General features: G+C 50.8%; 2 protein-coding genes across 3 annotated transcripts in view; one reads left to right on the top strand and one right to left on the bottom strand.

Moving 5' to 3' along the window:
* Positions 1-23168, bottom strand: part of LOC115484925 (zinc finger protein 208-like) — a 513901-nt gene that overhangs the window by 477981 nt on the left and 12752 nt on the right.
* LOC127060515 (serine/threonine-protein kinase pim-3-like) lies at positions 16740-19638 on the top strand. 2 transcript variants are annotated; one of them, XM_050984188.1, is made up of 3 exons: positions 16740-17216; positions 17429-17605; positions 17891-19638. In XM_050984188.1, exons 1-3 carry the CDS (start codon positions 17045-17047, stop codon positions 17950-17952), a joined length of 411 nt encoding a protein of 136 aa, XP_050840145.1. In that variant the 5' UTR covers positions 16740-17044; the 3' UTR covers positions 17953-19638. The 2 variants fall into 2 exon arrangements, with proteins under 2 accessions (XP_050840145.1, XP_050840143.1); XM_050984186.1 differs by lacking the exon at positions 17891-19638 and adding an exon at positions 17685-17865.

Genomic DNA, 23168 nt, shown 5'->3' on the forward strand with positions numbered 1-23168 from the left:
TTTTTTCTTGCAGCAAGTTATTTTTCTATCATGGTCCATCTGTAATTTTATTACTTTATTAAAAGACTGCTATAAACACAGTACAGCACCTGGCAATTACTCTGCCATATATTTGTAAACCTCAAAGGCTTACAGGTCTTAACAACAGGAAAAGCCCTGTGTCACCCTTTGGGGATATGAACATCTTTAGGGTTTGGACACATGCCAGGATACCCACTGTAAGAGCTGGATGGACTGGAAGACCAACTTAGGTAATAGTATTTTCTGGTGAGAAGTAAATCCTGCTGCTGCCCCAGGAATTTCTTCTCATTTGAGAAGCATCAAGAAAGGCCAAGAGTGTTGAAACACACAGACCCGGGGGGAGGCATCAGGGTATTGATTGGAGCAACTTCCCCCTGGAAACAGCCCCTGCCAGGCTCAACTGGAGAGAAATTCTCCAATAATATACAACCATCAGCTTCTTTTTGGGTGGCATGAGGAACAGCCATTGGTCCACTCCAGCCCTGGAAATATTTCAATGCCCCGAAGAAGCAGTGCCTGCAGAGGAGAGACTCTTTGGCTCTGAGCTCTTTGTGGCACTTGCTGCTCCAAAGAGCAGCTTGCTGCTCCATTCCCCTCTGGAGCCCACCCACAGCAGGCACACACTGCCCACAGGGGCTGGGCTGCAGAGGCACAGGCTGTGGGTGCTCCCCTCTGGCCAGCCCTGCTGGAAGTGGGCATGGGCAAGGCCAAGAGCCAGCCAAGTGCTGCTGCTGGAAGTGCTGGGAGCAGCCAGAGAGGCAGCACCAAAGGGACAGATCTGAAGGTCTCTTCTGGCCTGGATGAATCCAGGATTCAGGAATTGCCCCAGGCCAGGGTCAGCACCTGGCACTTGGCCTTGTGGGACCTCATCAGCTTGTCAGATGAGGTTGTCTCCCACTTCTCGAGCTCATTTGGGTTCCTGCCCATGTCCAAATTCTGCCATGGTGCTCCTGCCCCACTCAGCTCCCCCATCCCCTGCAAACATGCTGAGGGGGAGGTGGATCCACTGCCTGTGTCATTGGGGAAGCCACAAAAGAGCCCCAGGGCCAAGGCAGAGTCCTGAGAGAGACACCCCCCATGCCCAGTCTGATGCTGCACACGGAGCCACTGCCCACAAGTCCCTGGCTGTGTCCATCTGGCCAATGGCTCCTGCCCACAGTAGCCCACTCTCCCGAGCCAGGGCTCTGCAGGGTGCAGGTCAGGCTGTCAGGTAGGGCCATGACACTGTGGGTGCACTGGGGGACTGCGGGAAGGGCCTGGGCACACCAAGGGCTGCGAGTGCCTGTGAAATACAAAGCTGTGTTTTGTGTCAGGGTCAGACAGGCAATGTGTGTATTTGTGATTGGGATATGTGTGGAGTCCAACAATGGGACAGTTGAGAATTTTAAAAATAACTGTGGAAAGTAAAGCACGGCAGACGGCCTTTGAACCTATCTTCTGTTTGCAATTAACCTTAGTTGATTTAGGAGCATTGGAATTAAAGTGTTAAGGATGTTGCTTTTTGCTTGTAGTCAGGCCTTAAGGAGTGCTGCAATAATAACCCTTTTGAAGTATAATTTTAGAATATTGCTTGTATCCTTGAAACTATAGCTTTGGAATATCTATAAAGGAAATATGCTTATCTCACACCTTAACAAAACAGAGAAAAACAGCTTGAGAAAGCAAGATGAATATCATCTCAAGGATTTACAGATTCGACCAAGGGAAGCTGGACATCACTGTTATGAGATTTAAAGTCATTGTAATCAAAAAGGTGGACCCACATCTGGGGAGCTGGACTCCACCAGATGGGATTCGTCTTTATTCTTTTGGAAATCACCACCTCCATCTGAGGATCCTCCTTTTCGGGACGCATTCTGAGAAAAACTAAATCGCAATAGTGCATAGAATCGTGATGTAAAAATTGGAAAATAGAAACTGCTAGAAAGCTTCTGAGTACCCCTATAAATACCTGTAAGCCCCAACTATCAGTGTGCGGTTGGAGGGAAACTGCCCCCACTGTACCCAGCGCTGTATTGCTCATACTTCGCCATATTAATTAATAAATTGATTGCTGCTTGAATATTGGCCTAGTCAAGCTTCTTATTTATAACAGATTTTGGTGCATTGGGTGGGAATTCCCAAATCCATTGAGGGAGACTCCTGATCTCAGGGAGGTGCCCCACCTTGGAGGCTTCTGCCTCAGGGGGCCCTGAGTGACTGGGGAATCTCTCAGGGAACTGGAAATCCTTAAGGTAAATTATGAGCAAAGAATTTTGAGCTCCCAGAGTAGACTGCAGTGAATTCACCTGCAGTAACTCGTGCACGAAGGCCCAGGCGAGAAAAGGAGGCTGTAAGTATGGCTTGGTTAGGGGGGATAAGAACGGGTGTAGGTGTGTGAGTGTGAGTGGTGTGTGTGTGAGATGTGACCCAGTCACGGAGTGATCGTGGAGTTCTTCTCACCTCGGTTTTGTCTCCCCATGAGGGGAGCGGCAGGTGAAGGAACAAAGCGAGTGAAGGAGGATTTCTTGTGTATAAAAGGTTGGGGGTTAGATGAAATAAGAGTTAGGGGGGATTTTTCTTAGAAAATCAGAGGCGGGAGGTGGTAGAAGGGACTTTTTATCAGAGAAATCCCTGACAAGAAGGGACCAAGGTCTGAACAAGTGTAGTCGAGGTGAGTGAGGGAACACCTGTTAGGATAAAATGGGTAAATGCCACAGCAAAAACCCAGGAGCTGGTATAAACCAGCAGGAAAATAGAGGTACTGAAGGTACCGGAAAAAGAGGGAGCGTTTTACCAGATATACCCCAGGACAGCCCCCTTGGGGTACTGTTAAAATTGTGGAATAAATGGGAAACCAGGAGAGGAAAAAGTAAAGAGAAAATGATAAAGAATAAGTAGCAGCATACAAATGTATTCAGGATTGGATGCTGATACAGCTGTGGGGGAAGCGTTAATCAAAACTCAGTTTGTGGCAAAATCATGGGAGGATATCAGAAGGAAACTTGAAAAGTTGGATGGCAGGAGAGAGGTTTGCAAGAATTGTTAGGGAAGTGCAGAAAGTTTATGTGCGAAGAGATGAAGAGAAGGTGAAAGTTCAAGCTAAGGTTTTTGTAGCTGGAGTAAAAGAGGTTCAGAAGGGCGGTGCATCTTTAGGGAATGCTGAAACTACCAGAAAAATAACAGGTGAGGGTTTGAAAAGACCTACCTGCTTTTACTGTGGTATGGAAGGACATGTTAAAAGGGTTTGCAAGAAGTAAGAGGCAGATAAGGAACTGTTTGTAGAGGATTAGAGGTGTCAGGGGCTCTATTTATTAGGGACCAAAACAACACAGGAGCCCTTGATAAAATTAAAAATAGGTCCCCAAGGTGAAAAGCTAGATTTTTAGTAGATACAGGGGCTAAAAGATCAACAGTGCAAAGATCACCAAAGGGATGCAAAATCAGACAGAAAACAGCTCAATTTCTCTATGGGGAGCCAACTGAAGAGCTAGCTCATACCTGTGTAGAATTAATTGAATTACAAACAAAAGAGAGACCAGATTAAAGTGAGACAGAGTTATCTAATGGGGGAAATTATTTTATCGATGGCTTGTCAAGGGTGATAGAAGGGAAACTAAATTCAGGACATGCTATTGTAGAAGGGGAAAACGTCTGTAATAGAAAGAGGAAAAATAAGTTCCAGCTGGTCAGCTCAAGCTTGTGAATTGTTTGCTTTGTACTGAGATTTAGAACTTTTAAAAGATAAGGTGGGAACTATTTATACAGACTCAAAATATGCCTTTGGAATTGTAAACACATTTGGAAAAATTTGGATGGAAAGAAGTTTGATAAACATTTAAGGGAAGAAACTGGTCAATCAGGAGTTAATAATTAGAGTGCTTGAAGCCCTGAAAGGACCTAAGAGAATAGCAGTGGTACATGTAAAAGGTCACCAACAAGAGTCAAGCTAATTAGTAAGAGGAAACAACACAGCTGGTCAGGCTGCAAAGGAGGCAGTTTTTAAATTAGGAGAGATTATCCAGCTGAACACTGTAGCAGAAATTCAAGAGGAACTGCCAAAAAGCTATAGTACTCAAGAGGAAGAAGCTATAAAAAGATTAGAAGCTAAGAAAGAGCTGGGAAAAAGGGTCCTCCCAGATGGAAGTGAGATTTTACCTAAGGCTTATGCCCAAAGGATTCTAAGCCAGTTACACCAACGTACTCATTGGGGAACAAAAGCCTTGTGTGAGCATTTTTAAAATATTATGGATGTATTGGAATTTTTGAGATAGCAAAACAAATAACACAGGGGTGTCTGACTTGTCAAAAAGTTAACAAAAAGGTGATGAGACAAGCTCCAACCGGTGGAAGAAAAAGCCTAGCAACCATTTGAGAGGGTTCAGGTGGATTGCACTGAATTACCAAAGGTGGGCAGATAGAAATACTTGTTAGTATTAGTAGATTAACTAACTCATTGGGTAGAGGCCTACCCAGCTGCCAGAGCCACGGTGAAGTTTGTAGTTTAAATATTGCTGGAACAAATTATTCCCCAATGTGGGGTTATTAGGGCCATTGATTCTGATCAGGACTCCCACTTTACTTCCAGTATTATAAAAGGAGTAACACAAGCCAGGGTATTTCCAGGGAATATCACACCCCTTGCACCCCAGACCTCTGGGAGGGTGGAAAGAATGAACCAAACTATAAAACAACAATTAACAAAATTGAGGATTGAGACCCAAATGTCATGGGTAAAATGTTTACCTCTAGCATTACTTACTCTAAGAACACTTCCAAATGCAGATACAGGCCTTTCTGCATATGAGATGCTTTATGGAATGCCCTATTCCCAGGAAGTACCCCAACCATCAGTAGTTGTAGCAGATATGACTATTCAAAAATACTTCCAGAAGATGGGACAACATGTCCTAGAACTAAGGGAAAAAGGGGTAATTGCTCAATCAGCCCCTCTAGTCTTTAGCATATATCGAATAAAACTGGGTGAGTGGGTGCTAATTAAAAGCTGGAAGGAAGAAAGTTTGTCCCCTGGGCGGGAAGGTCCATCCTGAACTCTGCTGCCCACCGACACAGCTGTCTGAACTGTGGAAAAGGCTGGACCCGCGCGTCGTGGGTCAAAGGAGCAGCGGAACCACTGACAGAGACCCCGCTGAATCCCAGTGGAGAATTGCATCTACCCCCAGAGAACTGAAAGGAAAGTTAAAGAGGGACTGATGTGTGCCATGAAAACGCTCCTACCTTAAGCTGCAAAACCAGTTTTACTCATGAGAGGTAGAATGTACTACTTCAAACTGTAAGTGTTATCCATGGGGTTGTTTTAAGTGTATAGAGTGTCAGGAATTGTGGTATACAAACCTACCAAGGGTACAGATCCCTAGTGCTCTCTGCTGTAATTGTATAAAAGAAATAGAAAAAGAAACTGATAAAACATTGTGGGCTGCAGTGAGGAAAGGGTATATTAAAAGAGGTGATAAAGATTGGTGGGAAACTTGGGTACACGGAACATGAGCAGGAATTGATTTGCAGGAAGTACCAAAGGCCAAGTTAGAAAAAATAGTGTGACAAAGGCAATTAGATACCTGACGAATAGCAAATTAAAGCAAAAGAGTGACAGGAAGCTCAGCATCACTGGAAGAAAGGGAGGCACAGACACCAACCCTACTGTAGTCACACATCCTCAGAACTCAGGGGCCAACCAGCCTAAATTGAAAAGAATTGGGCCACACCCACGATAAATAGAGAACTGAAGGCTCATGAGGCAAAAGGCAAAAATGAAACAAAAGATATCAGGGACTAAATCCCAAGGTACAAACTCTGCTACCGAGAAGATCTACATCTGGGCCCTTGGATGCAACCAAGGGGCCTTGAGAGAGGTAGAGAGTTAAACCCCCTGAGGATTATTTTCACTGTATTGACCATTGCACCCCAAGCAATGGGCCTTAATAGCCTCACTCCTGAACTCCACATAATCCAGGAGCGAGCTGCAGGATCAGAGCCTATTGCTCCTGCTGTCTGAGACAAATGCAATCATACTGTCTGGATTGGGAGAAGAATGGAATCAGTATTTATGGCACATTCCCATGTTAGTGAAGTGTGCTATGACCACAGCCAATTAAAGGGGTGCACTATGGGTGGCAAATTACACTGGGTTGGAGAAAATTTAAAATATGGTCACAAGGTTTCTCCCAATGATGGGCCCGTGTTAACCAACCTTCTCAAGGATAATGATGAACAAATTTGTCTGCAATACACCAAATTCTTTTGTTTAGCAAAGGATAGAGAAGGAATGGACCCAGAGAGCAGAATGAAACAAATGACTCAAAACCTACAGAAGCAAGAATCAGAATCAAAAAAGAAAAGAGTAGAACAAGAAAAGCTAAATGAATTAAGTGAACAATACAAACAGCTAGAACAGCAGTATAGCGATGGGGTTTTCTGACTTCAAAAAAGAACATTTTTGTAGATCTAAGGCAAGAAATTGCCACAGAATTAGAGTTATCCAACTGTTGCATTTGTGGGGGATTAAAATCAGCTGAAAATTGGCCATGGAGGGATGAGAGTCTAGCTCCAGAGCAATTTCTAAAATGGAACCATACTCAAATTTCCAAGACATTGAAATGACCTTAGGGTGGATTTTAAATCATCCAATAATTGGGACAGTTTGCATCAGCAGGGAAGAAAAAAAAATATACTGAAGTGGTAGGGTATACCCCTTGCATGTCTACTTTAGCAGTAAATTCAATAATAATACCAGAACTTGGCAGCCAACACCTCCTGCTGGATACTGGAGCCTAATAAAGGAGAACAATTGTGAATGGGAGGACCAGATAGAGTTGTGCTGGCATAAAAGTCCTGGAGCTAACCCTTATCAATCCCTGGAGAGCTTGAGGCTTGGAGGGGGAACTTGGTGGAAGAAAATAGGGTTCATGATACTGTGTTCATTAGCTGGGTTATTGTTTCTACCTTGCCTTATTCCATGTTTTATCTGACTAATCCACTCAGTTATTCAAAGCATGCAGGTTGCTGTGATAGACCCGGAATTGGCTACAGGAGGAGTTGGCCAATTTGAGAAACCAGCTAAAATATCCAAATTAATGAAATTAAAGAAAGAACATAAAAAAGGAAGAGTTTTTTTAAGTTTTGGCCAGATTTGCAGCCCAGACATGAATTAGTAAGATAAATGGAAATTATTTCACAAGCAGAGGGGGGACTGTGAAATACAAAGCTGTGTTTTGTGTCAGATACAGACAGGCAATGTGTGCATTTGTGATTGTGGTATGGGTGGAGGCCGACCATGGGACAGTTATAAAAACAAATTCTAATAATAACTGAGGAAAGTAAAGCATGGAAGAAGGCCTTTGAACCTACCCTTTGTTTGCAATTAACCTTTATAAGTCCTAAGTTGATTTAGGAGCATTTGAACTAAAGCTTTAAGGATGTTGCTTTTTGACAGGAACTTTTTGCTTGTAGTTAAGCCTTAAAGAGTTTTGCAATAATAACCTTTCGAAGTATAATTTTAGAATATTGCTTGTAGTAAGGATCTTTTGAAACTACAGCTTTAGAATATATTGAAATGAAACCTGCTCATCTCATGCCTAAACAAAACAGTGAAAAGCAGCTTGAGAAAGGAAGATGAACATCAACTCAGGGATTAATAGCCTCGAGGAAGGGAAGCTGTCCATCACTGTAATGAGATTTATAGTCCTTGCAATCAAAAGGTGGACCCACATCTGGAAGCTGGACTTCACCAGATGAAATACTCCTTCCTTCTTTCACTGGACCACCACCTAGGATACATCCTGAGAAAAACTGGGTTTTTCTGGGAAGTTCTGGGTTTTGTTTTTTAATTTTGGAGGAGATGACTAGGATTTTGTGGGGATTTTTTGGGATTCTCTTGAATTTCTGGGGGATTTTGGGTGGTTCTGTTGGAAATGTGGAGGCATTCTGTGAGATTCTTTGGAGGTCTGGGTTTTTTAAGGAAATTTTTGGGGGTTTTGGGGTATTTTGGGGGGTTTGTAGGGTTTTTTGGGTGTTTCCAGGATTTCTTTGGGTCTCAGGGTGGGTTTTGTGGGACTTGATATGGTTTTGGGTACAATTTTGGGGAATTTGTGGGGCTTAATTGGGATTTTGGCAGGGGTTGTTGGGATTTCAAGACACGGTGAGATTTTATTTGGATTCTAGGGAGTTCTAACAGGACTTTGTGAGATTTAATTGGGATGTCGTAGTTTTATAGGGACTTTTAAGGGTTTAATGGAGATTTTGGTGCCTCTCAGCCCTTCCCCACACCCAGGGTCAACCCACAGACCACCCAAGGGCCCCCAAAATTCCACTAAAAATCCCCCAAATCCCCCGAAAATTACAATAAGATCCTCCAAAACCCCCAAGAATCCCACAAAATCCCAGTGGAACCCACCAAAATTAAAAAATACTTCCAAAAGGTTCAAAAAATTCCCCCCTAACAAAACCCCCTGCAAAACCCCAGTAAACTCCCTCAAAATACAAAACCCCGCAAATCCACAACCCCCCAAAACCCAATAAATCTCTCCAAAAACCCAATACGTTCCCCCTAAACAACAAAATCCCCCAAAGCCCAAAAAAGCCACTCCGAAATCCCCAAAATCCCTCCCAAATCCCCAAAAAGCCCCCAAAATCCCCCCAGACTCACTGGGGCCGTCCTGGATCAGGGGGCACCGGCCGGTGGAACAGGAGCCACTTCAGGGGCCCTCGGAGCTTTTTGGGGAGGGGGCACCATGGGAGACCCCCCAAAAACCGGGGGAGACCCCCTGCTGTGCCCCCTCCCCCTGAAACCCCCAGACCCCGGTTCAGGGTGGGCCTGGGACCCCCAAATCTCCCCCAGGACCCCTCCAGGAACCCCAAATCCCCCAGAGCCCCCCAGGGTTGGCCCAGGACTCCCTGAGAGCCCCCAGACCCAAACGGGCCCAGCCCAGGATGCCCCCTGAGACCCCCCAGACCCTTCCCAAGACCCCACCCAGGACCCTCCAGACCCCTCCCCAAACCCAACTCAGGCTCCCCCAGCCCCTCCCCAGATCCCCCCAGGAACTCTCCCCAAAATCCCCCAAACCCCCCCAAACCCCCCCCAGACCCTCTCCCAAAACCCTTCCAGACCCCCCAAAGCCCCTCCCCAAAACCTCCAAAACCCTCCCAGGACACCCTCAGGACCCTCCAGAGCCCTCTCCAAACCCCCCAGGACCATCCCAACACCCCCAGACCCTCCCAAGACCTTCCTACGACCCCTCCCCAAAACCCCTCCCCAGACCCTCCAATGACCGCCCCCCCCCCACGGAGACCCCTCTTAGGACCCATCCGCACCCCCCAGGTCCCCCCACAATGCCCCAGGACCCTCCCCAGACCCCCAGACCCCACCCGCACCCCCGGACCCCTCCCCAAAGCCCCCCCAGGACCCTCCCCCGGCCCCCCCGATCCCCTCTCAGGTCCCTTCGCACCCGTCCCGAGCCCGGCGGGTCCCGGCAGCGGCGGGGAACGGGGCGCCGCTTCCGGAAGGCGGGCTTTGCTGAGGGGAGCCGCGCTGTGAATGGTTGGTTCGGGGACGTGCAGCGCGGTCATTGGCCGGTTCGGCGAGACGCGCCGCTATTGGCTGGGAGCCCGCGCACGCGGCGGAGGCGGCAGATTGTGAGGGGTGAGCGGCGGAGGAGAAGCTGAGGTGGGGCCGGGGGGGCTTTGGGGCGGCTGTGAGGCGGGTTTGAGGAGAAACGGGGGATTTTTCGGGGCATTGACGGGAAATCGGGGGGTGTGCGCTGTGTTTGGGGGGAATGAGGGGGTGTGAGGGGGCTTTCGGGAGCTTTGGGGAAAGCTTGAGAGGGTCTGGAGCGTTCTCAGATGGGTTTAGGGGGATCTGAGGGGAATTGGGAGGGTCTGAGGGGATTAAGGGGTTTGAGGGGGATTTGGGGTAGGCATGTGTATTTGGGGGAGGTCTCAGGTGGGTCTGGGGTGAATTTTGGGGAAAACTGGAGGGAGTCTGAGGGTCCTGGGGAGGTTTTGGGGGTCTTGGGGAGTGGTTATGGGTCTGGAGTGGTCCTGGGACAACCTTGGGGGGCTCTGGGGGTCCTGGGGGAGATTTGGGGGTCCCGGGGCGTCTTAGGCCCACCCTGAACCGGGGTCTGGGGGTTTCGGGGGGGAGGGGCACAGCAGGGGTTCCCATGGTGCCCCCTCCCCAAAAAGCTCCGAGGGCCCCCTGAAGTGGCTCCTGTTCCACCGGCCGGTGCCCCCTGATCCAGGATGGCCCCAGTGAGTCTGGGGGGATTTTTGGGGGATTTTAGGAGGGATTTTGGGGATTTGGTGGGGGTTTTTGGGGAGAATTACTGGGTTTTGGGGGGGGGGCTGTTACATGATTTGGGGGGGTTTTGTGGATTTGTGGGGTTTTGGATTTTGGGGGATTTTATCATAGTTGTGGAGGGTTTCTTGGGAGGAATTTATTGAAATTTTCAAGAGTGTTTTTAAATTTTGGTGGGTTCCACTGGTATTTTGTGGGATATGCGTGTGTTCAGAGGGTTTTTTGGGGATTTTGGAGGTTTTTAGTGGAATTTTGGGGGGGCTTTGCAGTTATCTTCGGATATGGGGAAGGGCTGAGAGGCACCAAAATCTCCTTAAAATCCCCAAAAGTCCCTATAAAACCCACGACATCCCAATTAACTCTCACAAAGTCCTGTTAGAACACCCTAGAATCCCAATAAACGCCCACAAAATCATTGAAATTTCAACAAATCCCTAAAATCCTAGTTAAACTCCACAAATCCCTGCAAAAATGTCTGCAAAACCATAAAAAGTCCCACAAAATCCACCCCGAGACCCAAAGAAATCTTGGCAACACCCAAAAAACCCCACAAAAACCTCCCAAAATCCTAACAAAAAAGTCCTTAAAAAACCTGAACTCCCAAAGAATCCCACTAAATGCTTTCACAATTCCAATAAAACCACGCAAAATCCCCCAATAATCCAAAAATAAAACCCTCAAAATTCCAGAGAATCTCATAAAACCCTCACAAAATCCTAGTAAAAACCCCAAAAGTACAAAAAACCTTAAAAGATTTCAATAAATCTCACCCCCCCACACAGGGCTGATAGAATCCCCCAAAATCCAAACCCACCAAAATCCACAAACTCCCCAAAATCCCCAACACTCCCCAAACTCAGTAATTATCTCCAGAAACCCCAATAATTGCCCTAAACTCCCAACAAACTCACCCAGCCCACTGGTATGAACCAGCTGTGCTCCACATGGTTCCAGTTGCTCTCTTTCACCCTCACTTTTGTTCCAGTCACTCCCAGTATCTCCCAGTGTTCCCCAGTTCCCTCCAGCATGTTCCCAGTCACTCCCAGTATCCCCAATATGTTCCCATTTGCTCCCAAGCACTCCCAGTCACCCTCAGTTTAGTGGCACTCACTGCCAGTATGTTCCCAGTCACCGCCAGTATGATCCCAGTTCATCCCAGGATAAACCCAGCAGTTTCCAATCGCCCCCAGCATGCAGCCAGTCACTCTCAGTCATTCCCAGTTATTCCCAGTTGCTCCTAGCATGATCCCAGTTCCTCACAGCTGCTCCCAGTCACCATCAGCACCATCCCAGTTACTCCCAGTAAATCCCATTTGCCCCAACATGGTCTCATTTGCTCCTGACAGGCTCCTGCTCACTCCCAGTGTGATCCCAGTTTGCCCTGTCAGTATGATCCCAGTATTACATCAGTACAAACCCAGTACAGCCCCAGTCACTCCCAGTACAATCCCAGTGTGATGTCAATACAAACCCAGTACAGCCCCAGTCACTCCCAGTACGATCCCAGTATGATGTCAGTACAAACCCAGTACAGTCCCAGTCACTCCCAGTATCATCCCAGTATGATCCCAGTACAAACCCAGTACAGCTCCAGTCACTCCCAGTACCATCCCAGTATGATCCCAGTACAAACCCAGCACAGCCCCAGTCACTCCCAGTACGATCCCAGTATGATCCCAGTACAAACCCAGTACAGCCCCAGTCACTCCCAGTACAAACCCAGCACAGCCCCAGTCCCTCCCAGTACCATCCCAGTCCAGCCCAGTCCCTGGCAGCGCTGGCACTGCTGGGATCCCCCAGCCCTGGGTGCGTTCCCCCCTCACGGAGGTGCCGAGAGGAGCCCCAAGGGCTGGCAGTGCCCAGGCAGGGTCCCCAGCAAGGCCCAGTTTGGATGTGCAGCCCCCAGTTTTCCCAGTTTGCCTCTCCTTTGGCCCGGGCCGGGTTGCCCCCGCCCGCAGCGGCTGGGAGCAGCCGAGAGCCCCGCGCTGCCGGCTCCATCCCCGCTCCAGCCACGGGCGGCGAGGGCTGCGGGAACGGGGCACCGAGGGTGTCGGGGCTGCTGGGGGAGGAGGAGGAAGGAAGGGAAGGGGAGGGATGGAGGGGGAGAAGGAGGAGGGGTTAGGGAGGAGGAGGAGGGGGAGAAGGGATAGAGGAGGAGGGATGAAGGGGTAGAGAGACCCGCGATAGAAGGAGGAGACCGAGGCGGGGTTAGCAAGGAGGAGGAGGAGAACTTAAGACAGCTGAGAAGGAGGAGGGAGGACGGAAGGGGAGGAGCGGGAGGAAGAGGAGGGACAAAGGCGGATGAAGGCTGAGCAGGCGGAACCATGCGCTCGAGCCCTGCCTGAATTCGCAGCCCCCACCTGTGGGATCATCGCCCCCCCCATGGCTCAGGTGAGCGGGGAGGGGGAGCTCGGCCCAAATATCCCAGGGGGTCCCTGGGTTGGGTTTTATCGGGGGATGTTTGGAGAATGGAGAAGTGCAAGGCTGAGCAGAAAAGGCCCCTTGGGGGGACATCGGGCGGTGGCGGCTGGCGGCAGAGGCAGCCTGGAGGAGCAGAGCCCTGTGTCCCCCAGGAGCCCAAAGTGGGGAGCCCAGAGAAGGGGGAGCGCCGCCATTGGCGGGAGCCTCAAGAGGCTGGAGAGGGGCAGGGGGGACTCCTTGGAGCCCCTGCAGCCCCGAGCAGAGAGTGAGGGGAGAAGGGAGCCCAGGAGCCCAAAGAGCCCCCGGCATCCCGGAATGGGGAGAGCGGAGAGGGGGGAGCTTTTGGGATTGCTGGGACTGCCAGCAGCCTGGGCAGGGTGGGCACCGAGGAGAAGGGGGACCCCCAATCCAAGCGTGACCCCCAGCAGCGGGGACAGGGGGAACCCCTGAACACCAGAGGGGAGGGACCAGGGACAGGGAACTCCTGGGAGGCATTTTCAGAGCTGAATTGTGGTGTTTGGGAGGTTTTTCTGGAGCCTAGATGGCCGGGGACTCGTAGAGATGGACTTTCCAGAGGGACCTTCAAAATCCACGTGGTCATCCATTGTTTTCCCCAAACCAGGATTTCCCATTGCCAGCCCCTGGGAGGCTGTGAGGAAGAGGAAGGTGCCCCAGGACACTGAGGTAGGTGAGGAGGAAGTCAGTGCCCCTTCCCCCTCTGTGCTGCTCCATCTCCCAGCCCAGCACGGGCCCCGGCTGCAGGACAGCCCTGGGGGGATCTCATTCCCCTTGCCTTTGGCACGGAGGCAAATCCCATCCTGTCCTTGTCATTCCTCCCCCAGAGCAGGAGCTGAGCATGGAGAGCAGGGAGGACAAATCCCCACGGCAGAACCTGGTGGCAGAGGCCGTTTTGAGTGGCTCCATGGCGCAGGAACCCAATGGGGAGGAAAAGCCCCGGAGATGCCGCATGAGGAGGGGCTGCAAATGCAGATCACAGGGATCTGAGGGGGAAAGAGCCAGCCTGGGCCGGGAGGGTGGCCGGAGATGGAGCCAGAGCTCAGAGCTGGTGCTCCATCAGCAGCTCCATGGTGGGGAGAAGTCCCACACGTGTGTGGAGTGTGGGAAGAGCTTCAGGTGGAAGTCCAGCCTGTTCAAACACCAGAGGACCCACACTGGGGAACGGCCCTATGAGTGTGGGGAGTGTGGGAAGAGGTTTCACACCAGCTCCTGTCTCCTCCGGCACCAGCTCACACACACCGAGGAGAGGCCCTTCCGCTGCCCCGACTGCGGGCAGGGCTTCAGGCGAAACACCCATCTTGTCATGCACCAACAAATCCACACTGGGGAGAGGCCCCACGGGTGTAAGGAATGTGGGAAGAGCTTCAGCCAGAGCTCCCACCTGATCAGTCACCAGAGAACCCACACTGGGGAGAGGCCCCATGAGTGTGGGGAGTGTGGGAAGAGCTTCAGCCAGCATCCAACCTGATCCTCCACCAAACGATCCACACTGGGGAGAGGCCCTATGAGTGTTCCAAGTGTGGGAAGACGTTTCGGATCAAATCCCATCTCCTCCAGCACTTTCTGAGTCACACAGAGGAGAGGCCCTTCCAGTGCCCTGACTGCAGGAAGGGATTCAAGCGCAACTCCACCCTCATCACCCACCAGCGCATCCACACTGGGGAGAGGCCCCCATCCACACTGGGGAGAGTGTCCCCAGTGTGGGAAGAGCTTCTCCAGCAGCTCTAACCTGACCCAACACCAACGGAGGCACCGGTAAGGGAAGCCCCGGAGTGCCCCGAGTGCGGGAAGAGCTTCGTGTGCTGCTCCAGCTCCATCCCCCACTGGAGGAGCCACATTAGGCAGAGCCCCACATTCCCTGTGATCCATGCTGGGAACACACCTGGCTGCTTGTCCATTGGTTTGGCCTCAGCTTTTTTCTCCATCTGTGTACTCCAAAAGCCAAGAGGGATTGATCTGTCATCTCAAATCCAACTGAAAATAACTGAATTTTAACCCAAAATGGCTCAATTCTACTTCAAATTGCTTGTTCCCTTGTGGAGTCCGGCTGTTTGTCTCTGTCCCCACACACGCTTAGGATGGTTCTGGCAGGCTGTGTCTCAAAAGATGAGTCTGGACTCCAGGGTTTTTTGGTCTTCAGAATTGTTTATTATATCTTATCTGTAAAGTCCCTTCTCTGCCCAACTGGGATCTGACTAGCACGGCAGCCAAAGGCACTCTGGCCACCCCCAAGGCGGGCACATCTTTTATATCAAAAACTACGTATATCATATTTACCTTTTATCCCCAATACCTATCACCCTCGTCACCGGATACACTCTCGTCCTAGACCAATCCCCAAGTGCCAACACCACAGCAGAAGATGGATGACAAGAAGAAGAAAGAAGAGTCTTGTGTCCTGCCCTGTTTCCTCCATCTTGTCTCCACAACCCCCCTGTACAAAAACCCCAAAATCTGTAATTTACCCTATACCTACGTTTTTCCCTTCAACTTTAACACCCGGGTAATTCCCACAGGTTCCATCTTCTCATACATCGGTGGCACATCCCTAGATGGATCAAAATCAAGCCACCAAGTGCTTTTGGCAACATTCCAAGACTCCCGAGCCCCCCAAGGGTTCTCTCGGTAGCTCTGGACATCAGGAGGGATGTGCTGGGTTCCCACATTCCCTCCTCAAAAAAACTCATCCCAGGCTAAACTCACTCCATTCCACAGCCACCAGGCTGAGATGGAGTTGGGAGGAGATTGGGAGAAGTGGGATACCAGTTTGGAGTAGTGGGGTGGGGATTGTGTGGGGCTGGCTGGGTGGGATGTATTTGATAGCAAATAAAACTTTCAGAGTTACTGATTTCTGTCCTCTTCATTTTCAGTTCTGTTTGCAGAGTGCTGCCTTCTCAGATGATTAAATTCCTAGAAGAATCCCAATTTTTAAATCATCTAACCCAAACAATCCAAAAACCAATATCCAAATAAAACCACCCACACACAAATAATTTTTAAAATTAATTTTATTTTTTAAGAGTACTTAAGGATGTTATTAAAGTTTAATTGTTTGGTTAGAATGTGTGAGAAATTATAATGGTGTTTGGTTTTGTGTTTAGTATATTTGTAATATGAATTGTTTAACTAAGGTGTGTTAGATTGCATGTTAGTTTTTTTTAGATTTTTTTTTAATCTGAAGTATATAAGCCATCGAGGTAAAACTTTCAAAAGTTATTTCTTGGTATATAATTTGTTTATATAAATTTATTGGTAATGTTATAGTAATAAGTTTTGCTTTGGGTTAAATCATTATTGGAGTATTGTAAGTAAGAGTTGAAATTACTATTTTTCATTTTCATCATTATTATTTCATTTTATTTATAATTTCATTCTAATTTTTGAGATGATAGGAAGGAAATTCAAAGGCAGGAACATTGTTTCCTGTCTTGGAACTGGAATTCCAGACTCTGGGAGTGTGTGCAGGAACACAGACTGGGATCAAATATGGGCTGGGATCAAATATGGGCTGGGATCCTGTGGGTTGGGGCTGCACAGAGTGGGACCATATGGATCAGGACCACCCAGACTGGGATAAACTGGACTGGGATCAAATATGGGCTGGGATCACATGGAATGGGATCTGGGGGATCAGAACCCTCCAGACTGGGATAGCCTGGAGTGGGATCAAATATGGACTGGGACCATATGGGCTGGGATCCTATGGATTGGGACCACACAGAATGGGATATACTGGACTGAGATTATATGGACTGGGATCCTATGGACTGGGAGTGGGACCATATGGATCAGGACCACACAGACTGGGATCAACTTGTATGGGATCAAATATGGGCTGGGACCATTTTTTAAACCAACTTTGTTATAAAGATATAGTTTTTATTTCTGTTTTTAATTAGGCTTAGTGAAATAGGTGCAGGCATTGTGTTAAATGCCTGCTGGGATGGGATAACATCCAGTGGACACCGGATGAGGACAGCTGTACAGATCTGCCAACTATCAGCACTCCCTGTCTGAAGGCAGAGTGGACCAAGGCCCAAAAACTGGAGGTGATAAAGAGAAGGAGCCAAAACCACAGCCAAGAAACACACATGCTCTGAAAAGGCAGACCCAAGGAGGGGCCAGGTAGAACAGTTCCTGGAAAATGTAAACAAGTTTATGGATATGCATGAGGGTCTATGAATATGCAACAGGCTGGTGTAAGGGAAAAGGTATTTCAGGGGGATCCCCAAAGGTAACAGGGTGCTCCTGGCTGAGTGCCAAGATGCACCTGGCCATAATAACCTTTGCTCCATGGTCCTGGTGTCCCATTGTCCTTTATTAAACTTTTTACATTTTCACAGGAGGGTGAACGTGTTTCTCTGCACTGAGAACGTCCTCGTCGACCTGGCCATGGGCGAGGCAAAGCTCATCGACTTCAGGTGCAGCACGATCCTGCAGGACACGTTCTACACCCAGATGTCAGGTGAGCCCAAAGCAGGGGCCCAGCCCGGCAGCAGAGGTTCCCCCCTTTGCTGGAAGAGGGGGAAGAGGGAGGAAGGGAGGGAGGGAGAGAGATCCTTCTTCAGCCAGCTGCAGCCAAGTTGCTTTATGGCAAGGCAGGGGCTGGCTGGGAGGGAGGGAAGGAGGGAGGGAGGGAGCAGGATATGCCTGATGAGCTGCGCCCGTGTCCCATAGGAACGCCGGAGTACAGCCCACCGGAATGTATCCTCTTTGGCTGCTACCATGGCCAGCCAGCCACCATCTGGTCTCTGGGCATCCTGCTCTATGAGCTGGTCTGTGGGCACCTTCCTTTCCACACCAAGGAGGACATTGTCCGGGGCCAGCTCTGCTTCCCCGCCTGGGTGTCTCAAGGTGAGGATGAGCTTCAAGGCATGAGGGGAAGAACGGGCTTGGGAGGGGCAGCTGGCACAGAAGCGTCCTGCTCTTGCAGCTGGTGAGGAGGTGGATCTGCTGGGCTCAGGTGGAGGAGGTGGCACCCGTGCCTCTCTGCTGGTGTCCTCTGCAAGAGAGGATCGATGGGAAGCTTTTGGCTGCATCTCTGAGCCCTCCTGGTGTGGCCTGAGCACTGTGGAATGTGGGAGAGCATGGACAGGAGCCTTGTCCCGCTGAGCGGCGGTTTCTGGTTTCTCTCTGCAGAGTGCCAGCAACTCATCAGGTGGTGTTTATGCATGGACCCCACAGACAGGCCATCCCTGTAGGATCTTTTTGAACATTCTTGGCTGCAGGAGCCCTGCCTGACCCAGGAGACAGCAGAGATGCATCCCTGTGCACAGACGGATCCAGGAGCCCAGCAAGCACCAGCAGCACGTGTCCCGTGGCACTGGAAGAAAAGCCTGGAGTGTTTCCCTGTGTCCGTGGCACAGAGGAGAGAGCACATCCGAGGAGATGCTTCCGCTGGTCACCGGCAAGCTGTGGAGGGAGCAGCTCCGAGCTCCCCATCCTATTGGAGAAGTGGCGGCAGTGCAGTGAAGGTGCCACGGACTGGGACAGGGGAAACATCCGCCTGCAGCTCAGTGGCATCGTGATGTCGCTGCAAGCTGAAGCACAGCTGGCGTGTTCTTCTGGAGCACGACGTGGAGCTGGGAACACCATCCTGGAGCTGGCCGCTGGCGGGGCAGAGCCGATGGGCTTTGGCTGCGGCCCCTGCCTGGAGGACACGCTCTGTGCCCCGATGAAATCAAGATGAGTCCCCAGCCAGCGCAGGGGTGGGGGGATGCTGGTGCTTCCAGGCAGGGCAGGGCTCGGTCTGGCCCCGTGCTGGAGGTTCCCCGCTTGGTGGCACTGGAGAATATTAATTTTTCTGCCGGCCCCCGAGCTGCTTTTTGGCAGGACAGGGGACGGATGTTGTGGAAGGGGAGCCGGCTGCTGGCCTTGCTGACAGCTTCTGCCAGCCAGCCTGGCACAGGCTGAGACAGGGGCAGCCAGCCTGACAAAAGCATCCATCCATGTGGATGGGGCACATGTTCCGGAGCTGTGCCCCAGCTGGTCTGCTCTGCAGGCCCTTGAGGAAGGGGCGCATTTACAGGTGGGAAAGGTGGGGATTTTCCCCACCTGTGGGAAGGTTTAATTCTGCCATGGAAGAACGGGAGAATTAAACCTTGAACCATGGAACCTAATCTCCTCAGGCCTGTGAAACAGTGACGGGCTTTGTGCTTTTTCTTGTTTCCAGGTCTTGTTTTGAATTGACTTTCACGCAATTGTTCTCTGCTTTTCTCAGGAGGATTTCACCTGGTGCCCGGACAGGACAGGGAGGCGCCTGCAGCGTCTGTGGAGTGCATCCAGTGCCAGCACCCCAGGGGCCACGGTCTGCGGGGACAGCCCCTTCCAGAAGGACGAGGACATGGTGCAGGATCGGCTCCTCTCCTGGCAGCAGCTCTCCAGAGGTGGGCACCTGGTTCCACAGCTCGGCTGGCAGAAGGGCTCCGGGCAGGCGGCAGCGGGCACACGGGCATCCCGCTCTTGCAGCTGCTGAGGAGTTGCTGTGCCGTGATTAAGCAGAGGAGGTGGAACGTGGCCTGCCATGCTGCCCTTCTCTAAAAACAGAGAATGGCTTGGGAGGTTTGGGCTCTGAGCTCAGCCAGCAGCCTGGCCCGGGCACAGGCCATGGTGAGACAGGGGGACAGGAGCCTGCTGCCACTGACCGTGGCTCTCTGGTTTCTCTCCGCCGGCTGCCAGCGCCTCATGCCATGGGAACAGCACCGCTCGGCCTTCCAGGCTGGGAGGGCTGGAGGGCAGCCAGTGTTCATTTGCTGTCAAAAATAAATAGGTTTTGTTTTTTTTTTTTTTGTCATCATCATGATCAGAGCATTTCTTTCATCCTTTTTCCAAATTTTGGCCTCCTGTGAAAAATGGATGTGATTTGTGCTAACAAACTTGTAATTATGTCATTATTTTTGGAATATAATTGGAAAGGTATATGTGATTCATGGTATGAAGCAGATGGGTTTCTTTGTAGATGATATATGTAGGAAACAGGATACAGGAGATTGGAATTGGCCTTGATGAACAAAAGTTAGGAAGACTCCCAAGTCAGAATTGGCATCAAGACGAAGTTAGGATAACTCCCAGGACAGGATCAGCCGTAACATGAATAACGCTGGGACAATTCCAGACAGGGAGTTTAAAGTAGCATTCCTCTCTATGAAATAAAAAGGCTTAATTGGAGCACAGTGCTTACTTACATAACACAGGACTTGGGGCACATGCACAACCTGTCAGGTTATTCAGAGGACAGTGAGGAAGACTGTGGGCCTTCCTCCAAGAAGAGCCCCAGAGAGCCAGAAGCCCCCTTAGGCACAGCAGGAGCATGCGCTGTGAGTGTGGTGATGTCGATTTCAAGAATCAGAAACAGGAGGAGATTTACAGGAAAATATTGATGAATGTGTATTGGCACACAGAACATAAGTTGTGTTTGGATCCTTTTGCCTTTTGCACATCAGACAGGCTGGGAAGCCCTCCCCGTATCCTGATCGAGCCCGACAGGATCTTTAGGAAGAGCTCAGACCATCAGCAAACTCTGCCCTGCTCTGCGGGCTCAGTCCTATTCCCATAGCTTTCCCTGAGAGCATTTTATTTTCTAAATTATAATCATTTGAAGGGAGGGGATTTACATTTTCCACTTCAGAGAAGGCTTCTGCCTTCCTTAGCAGACACCTGTCTTTTCAAACAAGACAATTGTTTCTCATCTTTGAGATGCACAGTTGCTGGGGAGCCCCCTTTTACACCGGGGACCTGGAGAACCATTCCCGGCAATTGGGAAAATCCTAGGTGCTCCATCCACCCATAGATGAGGTCTCCAAATTTGCTCAAAAGTGGCTCCAGCTTTTATAGGCCAAGTGACATGATGATATTTTTAGCCCAGAAAGCCTGCAGCTGATGGCACACTTCACAATCAGCAGGGACACAGCTAGGCCAAAGCCCAGACCTCTGCTGGGAGGCTTTCTCCTCAAACACCTTTCAAACAAACCCCCATTCAAGTCCGTGGGGAAAGTTTCCTAAAATGATACATTTGTGGCACATAACTACACAGGGTTATGTGAAAGATTCTAAAGCAGCTGCTTTGGAGTCAAAGAGCCAGCATTATGAGTCCTTGTCATCTCTTTGTATCTAAATCACACTTTGGGGGATTGGAAGGAGTTAGGAAGGAGCTCTGGAGAGCGGACCTCTGAGTTTTTTAGATGATGCCATTTCTTTTCCTTATCTTCTGCATAGACAGGAAGGGTGAGTTTGGCTCCCATCTCCACCGCATGGCTCACAAGGCCGCAAGACTTCTAGTTACAAGAGCTTTTAAGGATTTGTTGGCCAATAAGACACTGCCAACAAGGATATCTATGTTTTGGACCCAATCCTTCAATATTTCCTCCTATGGACTCATGCTACAGTGTCAGCTTCCTTAGCCAACCAACCATGTTATGACACCCAAAACTATGGCAGTGCATCCTAAGCTTCTTTTTTACCATTGTTGCTACTTTTAGTTTTTCTAAATCTTGAAGTCTACAACTCTAAATCTTTCCTCCACTTCAACTTTCCTCCACGTGTCTCTGCTATAAACTATAAATCCACATTCTCGCTTCTAGCACCCAAGTTTGGAAGAACTTTCCAAGGTCTCTGATCAAATCCTGTGTTTAATTCTAAGCTCTGCTGACAAGACCAAAGGTCTGAGAATTCCCTGCATTTCGGTATAAACAACACTGATGCTGTTAGTTCCAGAGGGCCCAGAATCCATCTTGCAAGTCAACTCCGGCAGGAACAAGGAGGCTGCCAGGGGGCTGCTTATGGCCTCTGACACCCAATTGCTCAGGGCTTCCCAGTGCCCCGTCCCCTCAGGGTCTCCCCCAGCCCGGCCAAGCTGCCCGGCAGCAGCGCCGCAGCCCCAGAGCAGCTCCAGAGGAGCCCCAGCCAGAGGCACCTCGGAGCCCTCAGCAACGCAGGCAGCAGCACACGGGCAGGAGGACACGGATGGCGCTTCCTGCCTGGCACAGGGCTTGTGGCCATCTCCAGGCACCGCTCTCGCAGGGATCCCCGCAGCTCCGGCCCCTGCCCAGCCGCTCTGTCGGCAGCACAAAGGCTTCAGCGGAACCACCAAAGGCCAAGGGGCTTCTGGCCATTATCCCTGCGGCACTGCACGCCTGGGCAGCTGGCTAAACACAAGCACCCTTTCCCCCCCCTCTTCCCTAATGGCCTGTGGACCATGGGCAAGAAAAAAAGATCCTGGCACTCTGTGAATAATAACACAGTCTATATTTACATTGTAAAAGGAAACAAAAGAAAACAAAAGAGAAAAAAAAAAACCAAAAGAAACCAAAAAAACATTCCTGACGGAAAAGAAATGCCTCCTGCCTCAGGTGGCCTCACAAAAAAGAGCCTGGCTGCTCAGCTCTGCACAGAGCTCCGGCAGGGCAGGCAGCTGAGCTGTGACAGGCGAGGCCGTCTCTTCCATGCCCTGCGCAGGTGATTTTGGAGCCGCTGGAACATGGAGATCGGAGCCGGGCCTACTGACTTGAAGACGCACAATGTTTGAATTGCCAGGTTTACAACGGCAAGGCTGACATCATTTGTTTGGTCCTCAAGGGCTGCAAGAGAGACCCACAGTCAGATCCCAGATCTCTTGGGATCCCCGGAGAGCACCCAGCCAAGGCCATACCAGCTGGCTCTTGCCATGGCCAGGAGGGAGCAAGAACCAAGGGGATCATCCCAAAGAGTCTGGCCAGAAATGTCCCACTTAGCCCTGAAATCTCAGAGTGCTTTGCCCACGGGAGCAGAGCCCTCTGCAGCCGGGGCAGGGCTCGAAACTCTCCCCCCACTGTCAGCCCCCGTTGCCAGCCCACTGCCCTCACTCACCACTGCAGATCAGCTGGAGCTCTCTCTGCTGCCCACTCAAGCTCTGCCCGGCGATCCCTGTGAACACAGAGCCTGTCACGGCCCCAGCGGCACAGCTCACTGCCAGCAGCGCTGCCGGCGCTGTGGCCACTCGGCCTGCTGGCCCGGCAGGGCTCAGCCCGGGCCCTGGCCGCACGCTGCCGCCCAAGGGCTCGGCTGCCAGAGGGCGGCAGCAGCGCCGAGGCCAGCCGGGGCTCCACGGCGCCGGGCCCGGCCGGCGCTGCCGGGGCAGCAGGCGGGGCTGGGGCCGAGCTGCGGCGGGCCGGGGAGGGAGCCCGGGCTCGTGGCTCACCCATGAACCTGATGGCCGCCTCTCGCAGGGGCTCCTGTGGGCTCTGTAGGTAGGCAGGGCCTCGCAGGTGCTAGGCCGATTGCTATTGCCTCTGCCAGCTGGAGAAGAGAGCGGCGGGAGGGAAGGAAGGGTTGGCATGGGCTCAGCCCCTCGGCCGAAACATGCCTGCGCCAGCCAATTGGAACCAACTGAGAAGCAAAGACCACGAGGATTTTCTCCGCGGGCAGCAGACGCTGGCGAGGG

The sequence above is a fragment of the Serinus canaria genome, chromosome 25, assembly GCF_022539315.1.
Source record: "Serinus canaria isolate serCan28SL12 chromosome 25, serCan2020, whole genome shotgun sequence".
In the NCBI taxonomy this organism is placed as follows: Eukaryota; Metazoa; Chordata; class Aves; order Passeriformes; family Fringillidae; genus Serinus; species Serinus canaria.

Excerpts from the sequence above, each read along its gene's own strand:
- LOC127060515 (XM_050984186.1), top strand. The coding sequence starts at position 17,045 with ATGGTCCTGGTGTCCCATTGTCCTTTATTAAACTTTTTACATTTTCAC. Across the intron at positions 17,217-17,428 it reads GTTCTACACCCAGATGTCAG|GAACGCCGGAGTACAGCCCA; the intron begins GTGAGCCCAAAG and ends CGTGTCCCATAG. Across the intron at positions 17,606-17,684 it reads CCCCGCCTGGGTGTCTCAAG|CTGGTGAGGAGGTGGATCTG; the intron begins GTGAGGATGAGC and ends CTGCTCTTGCAG.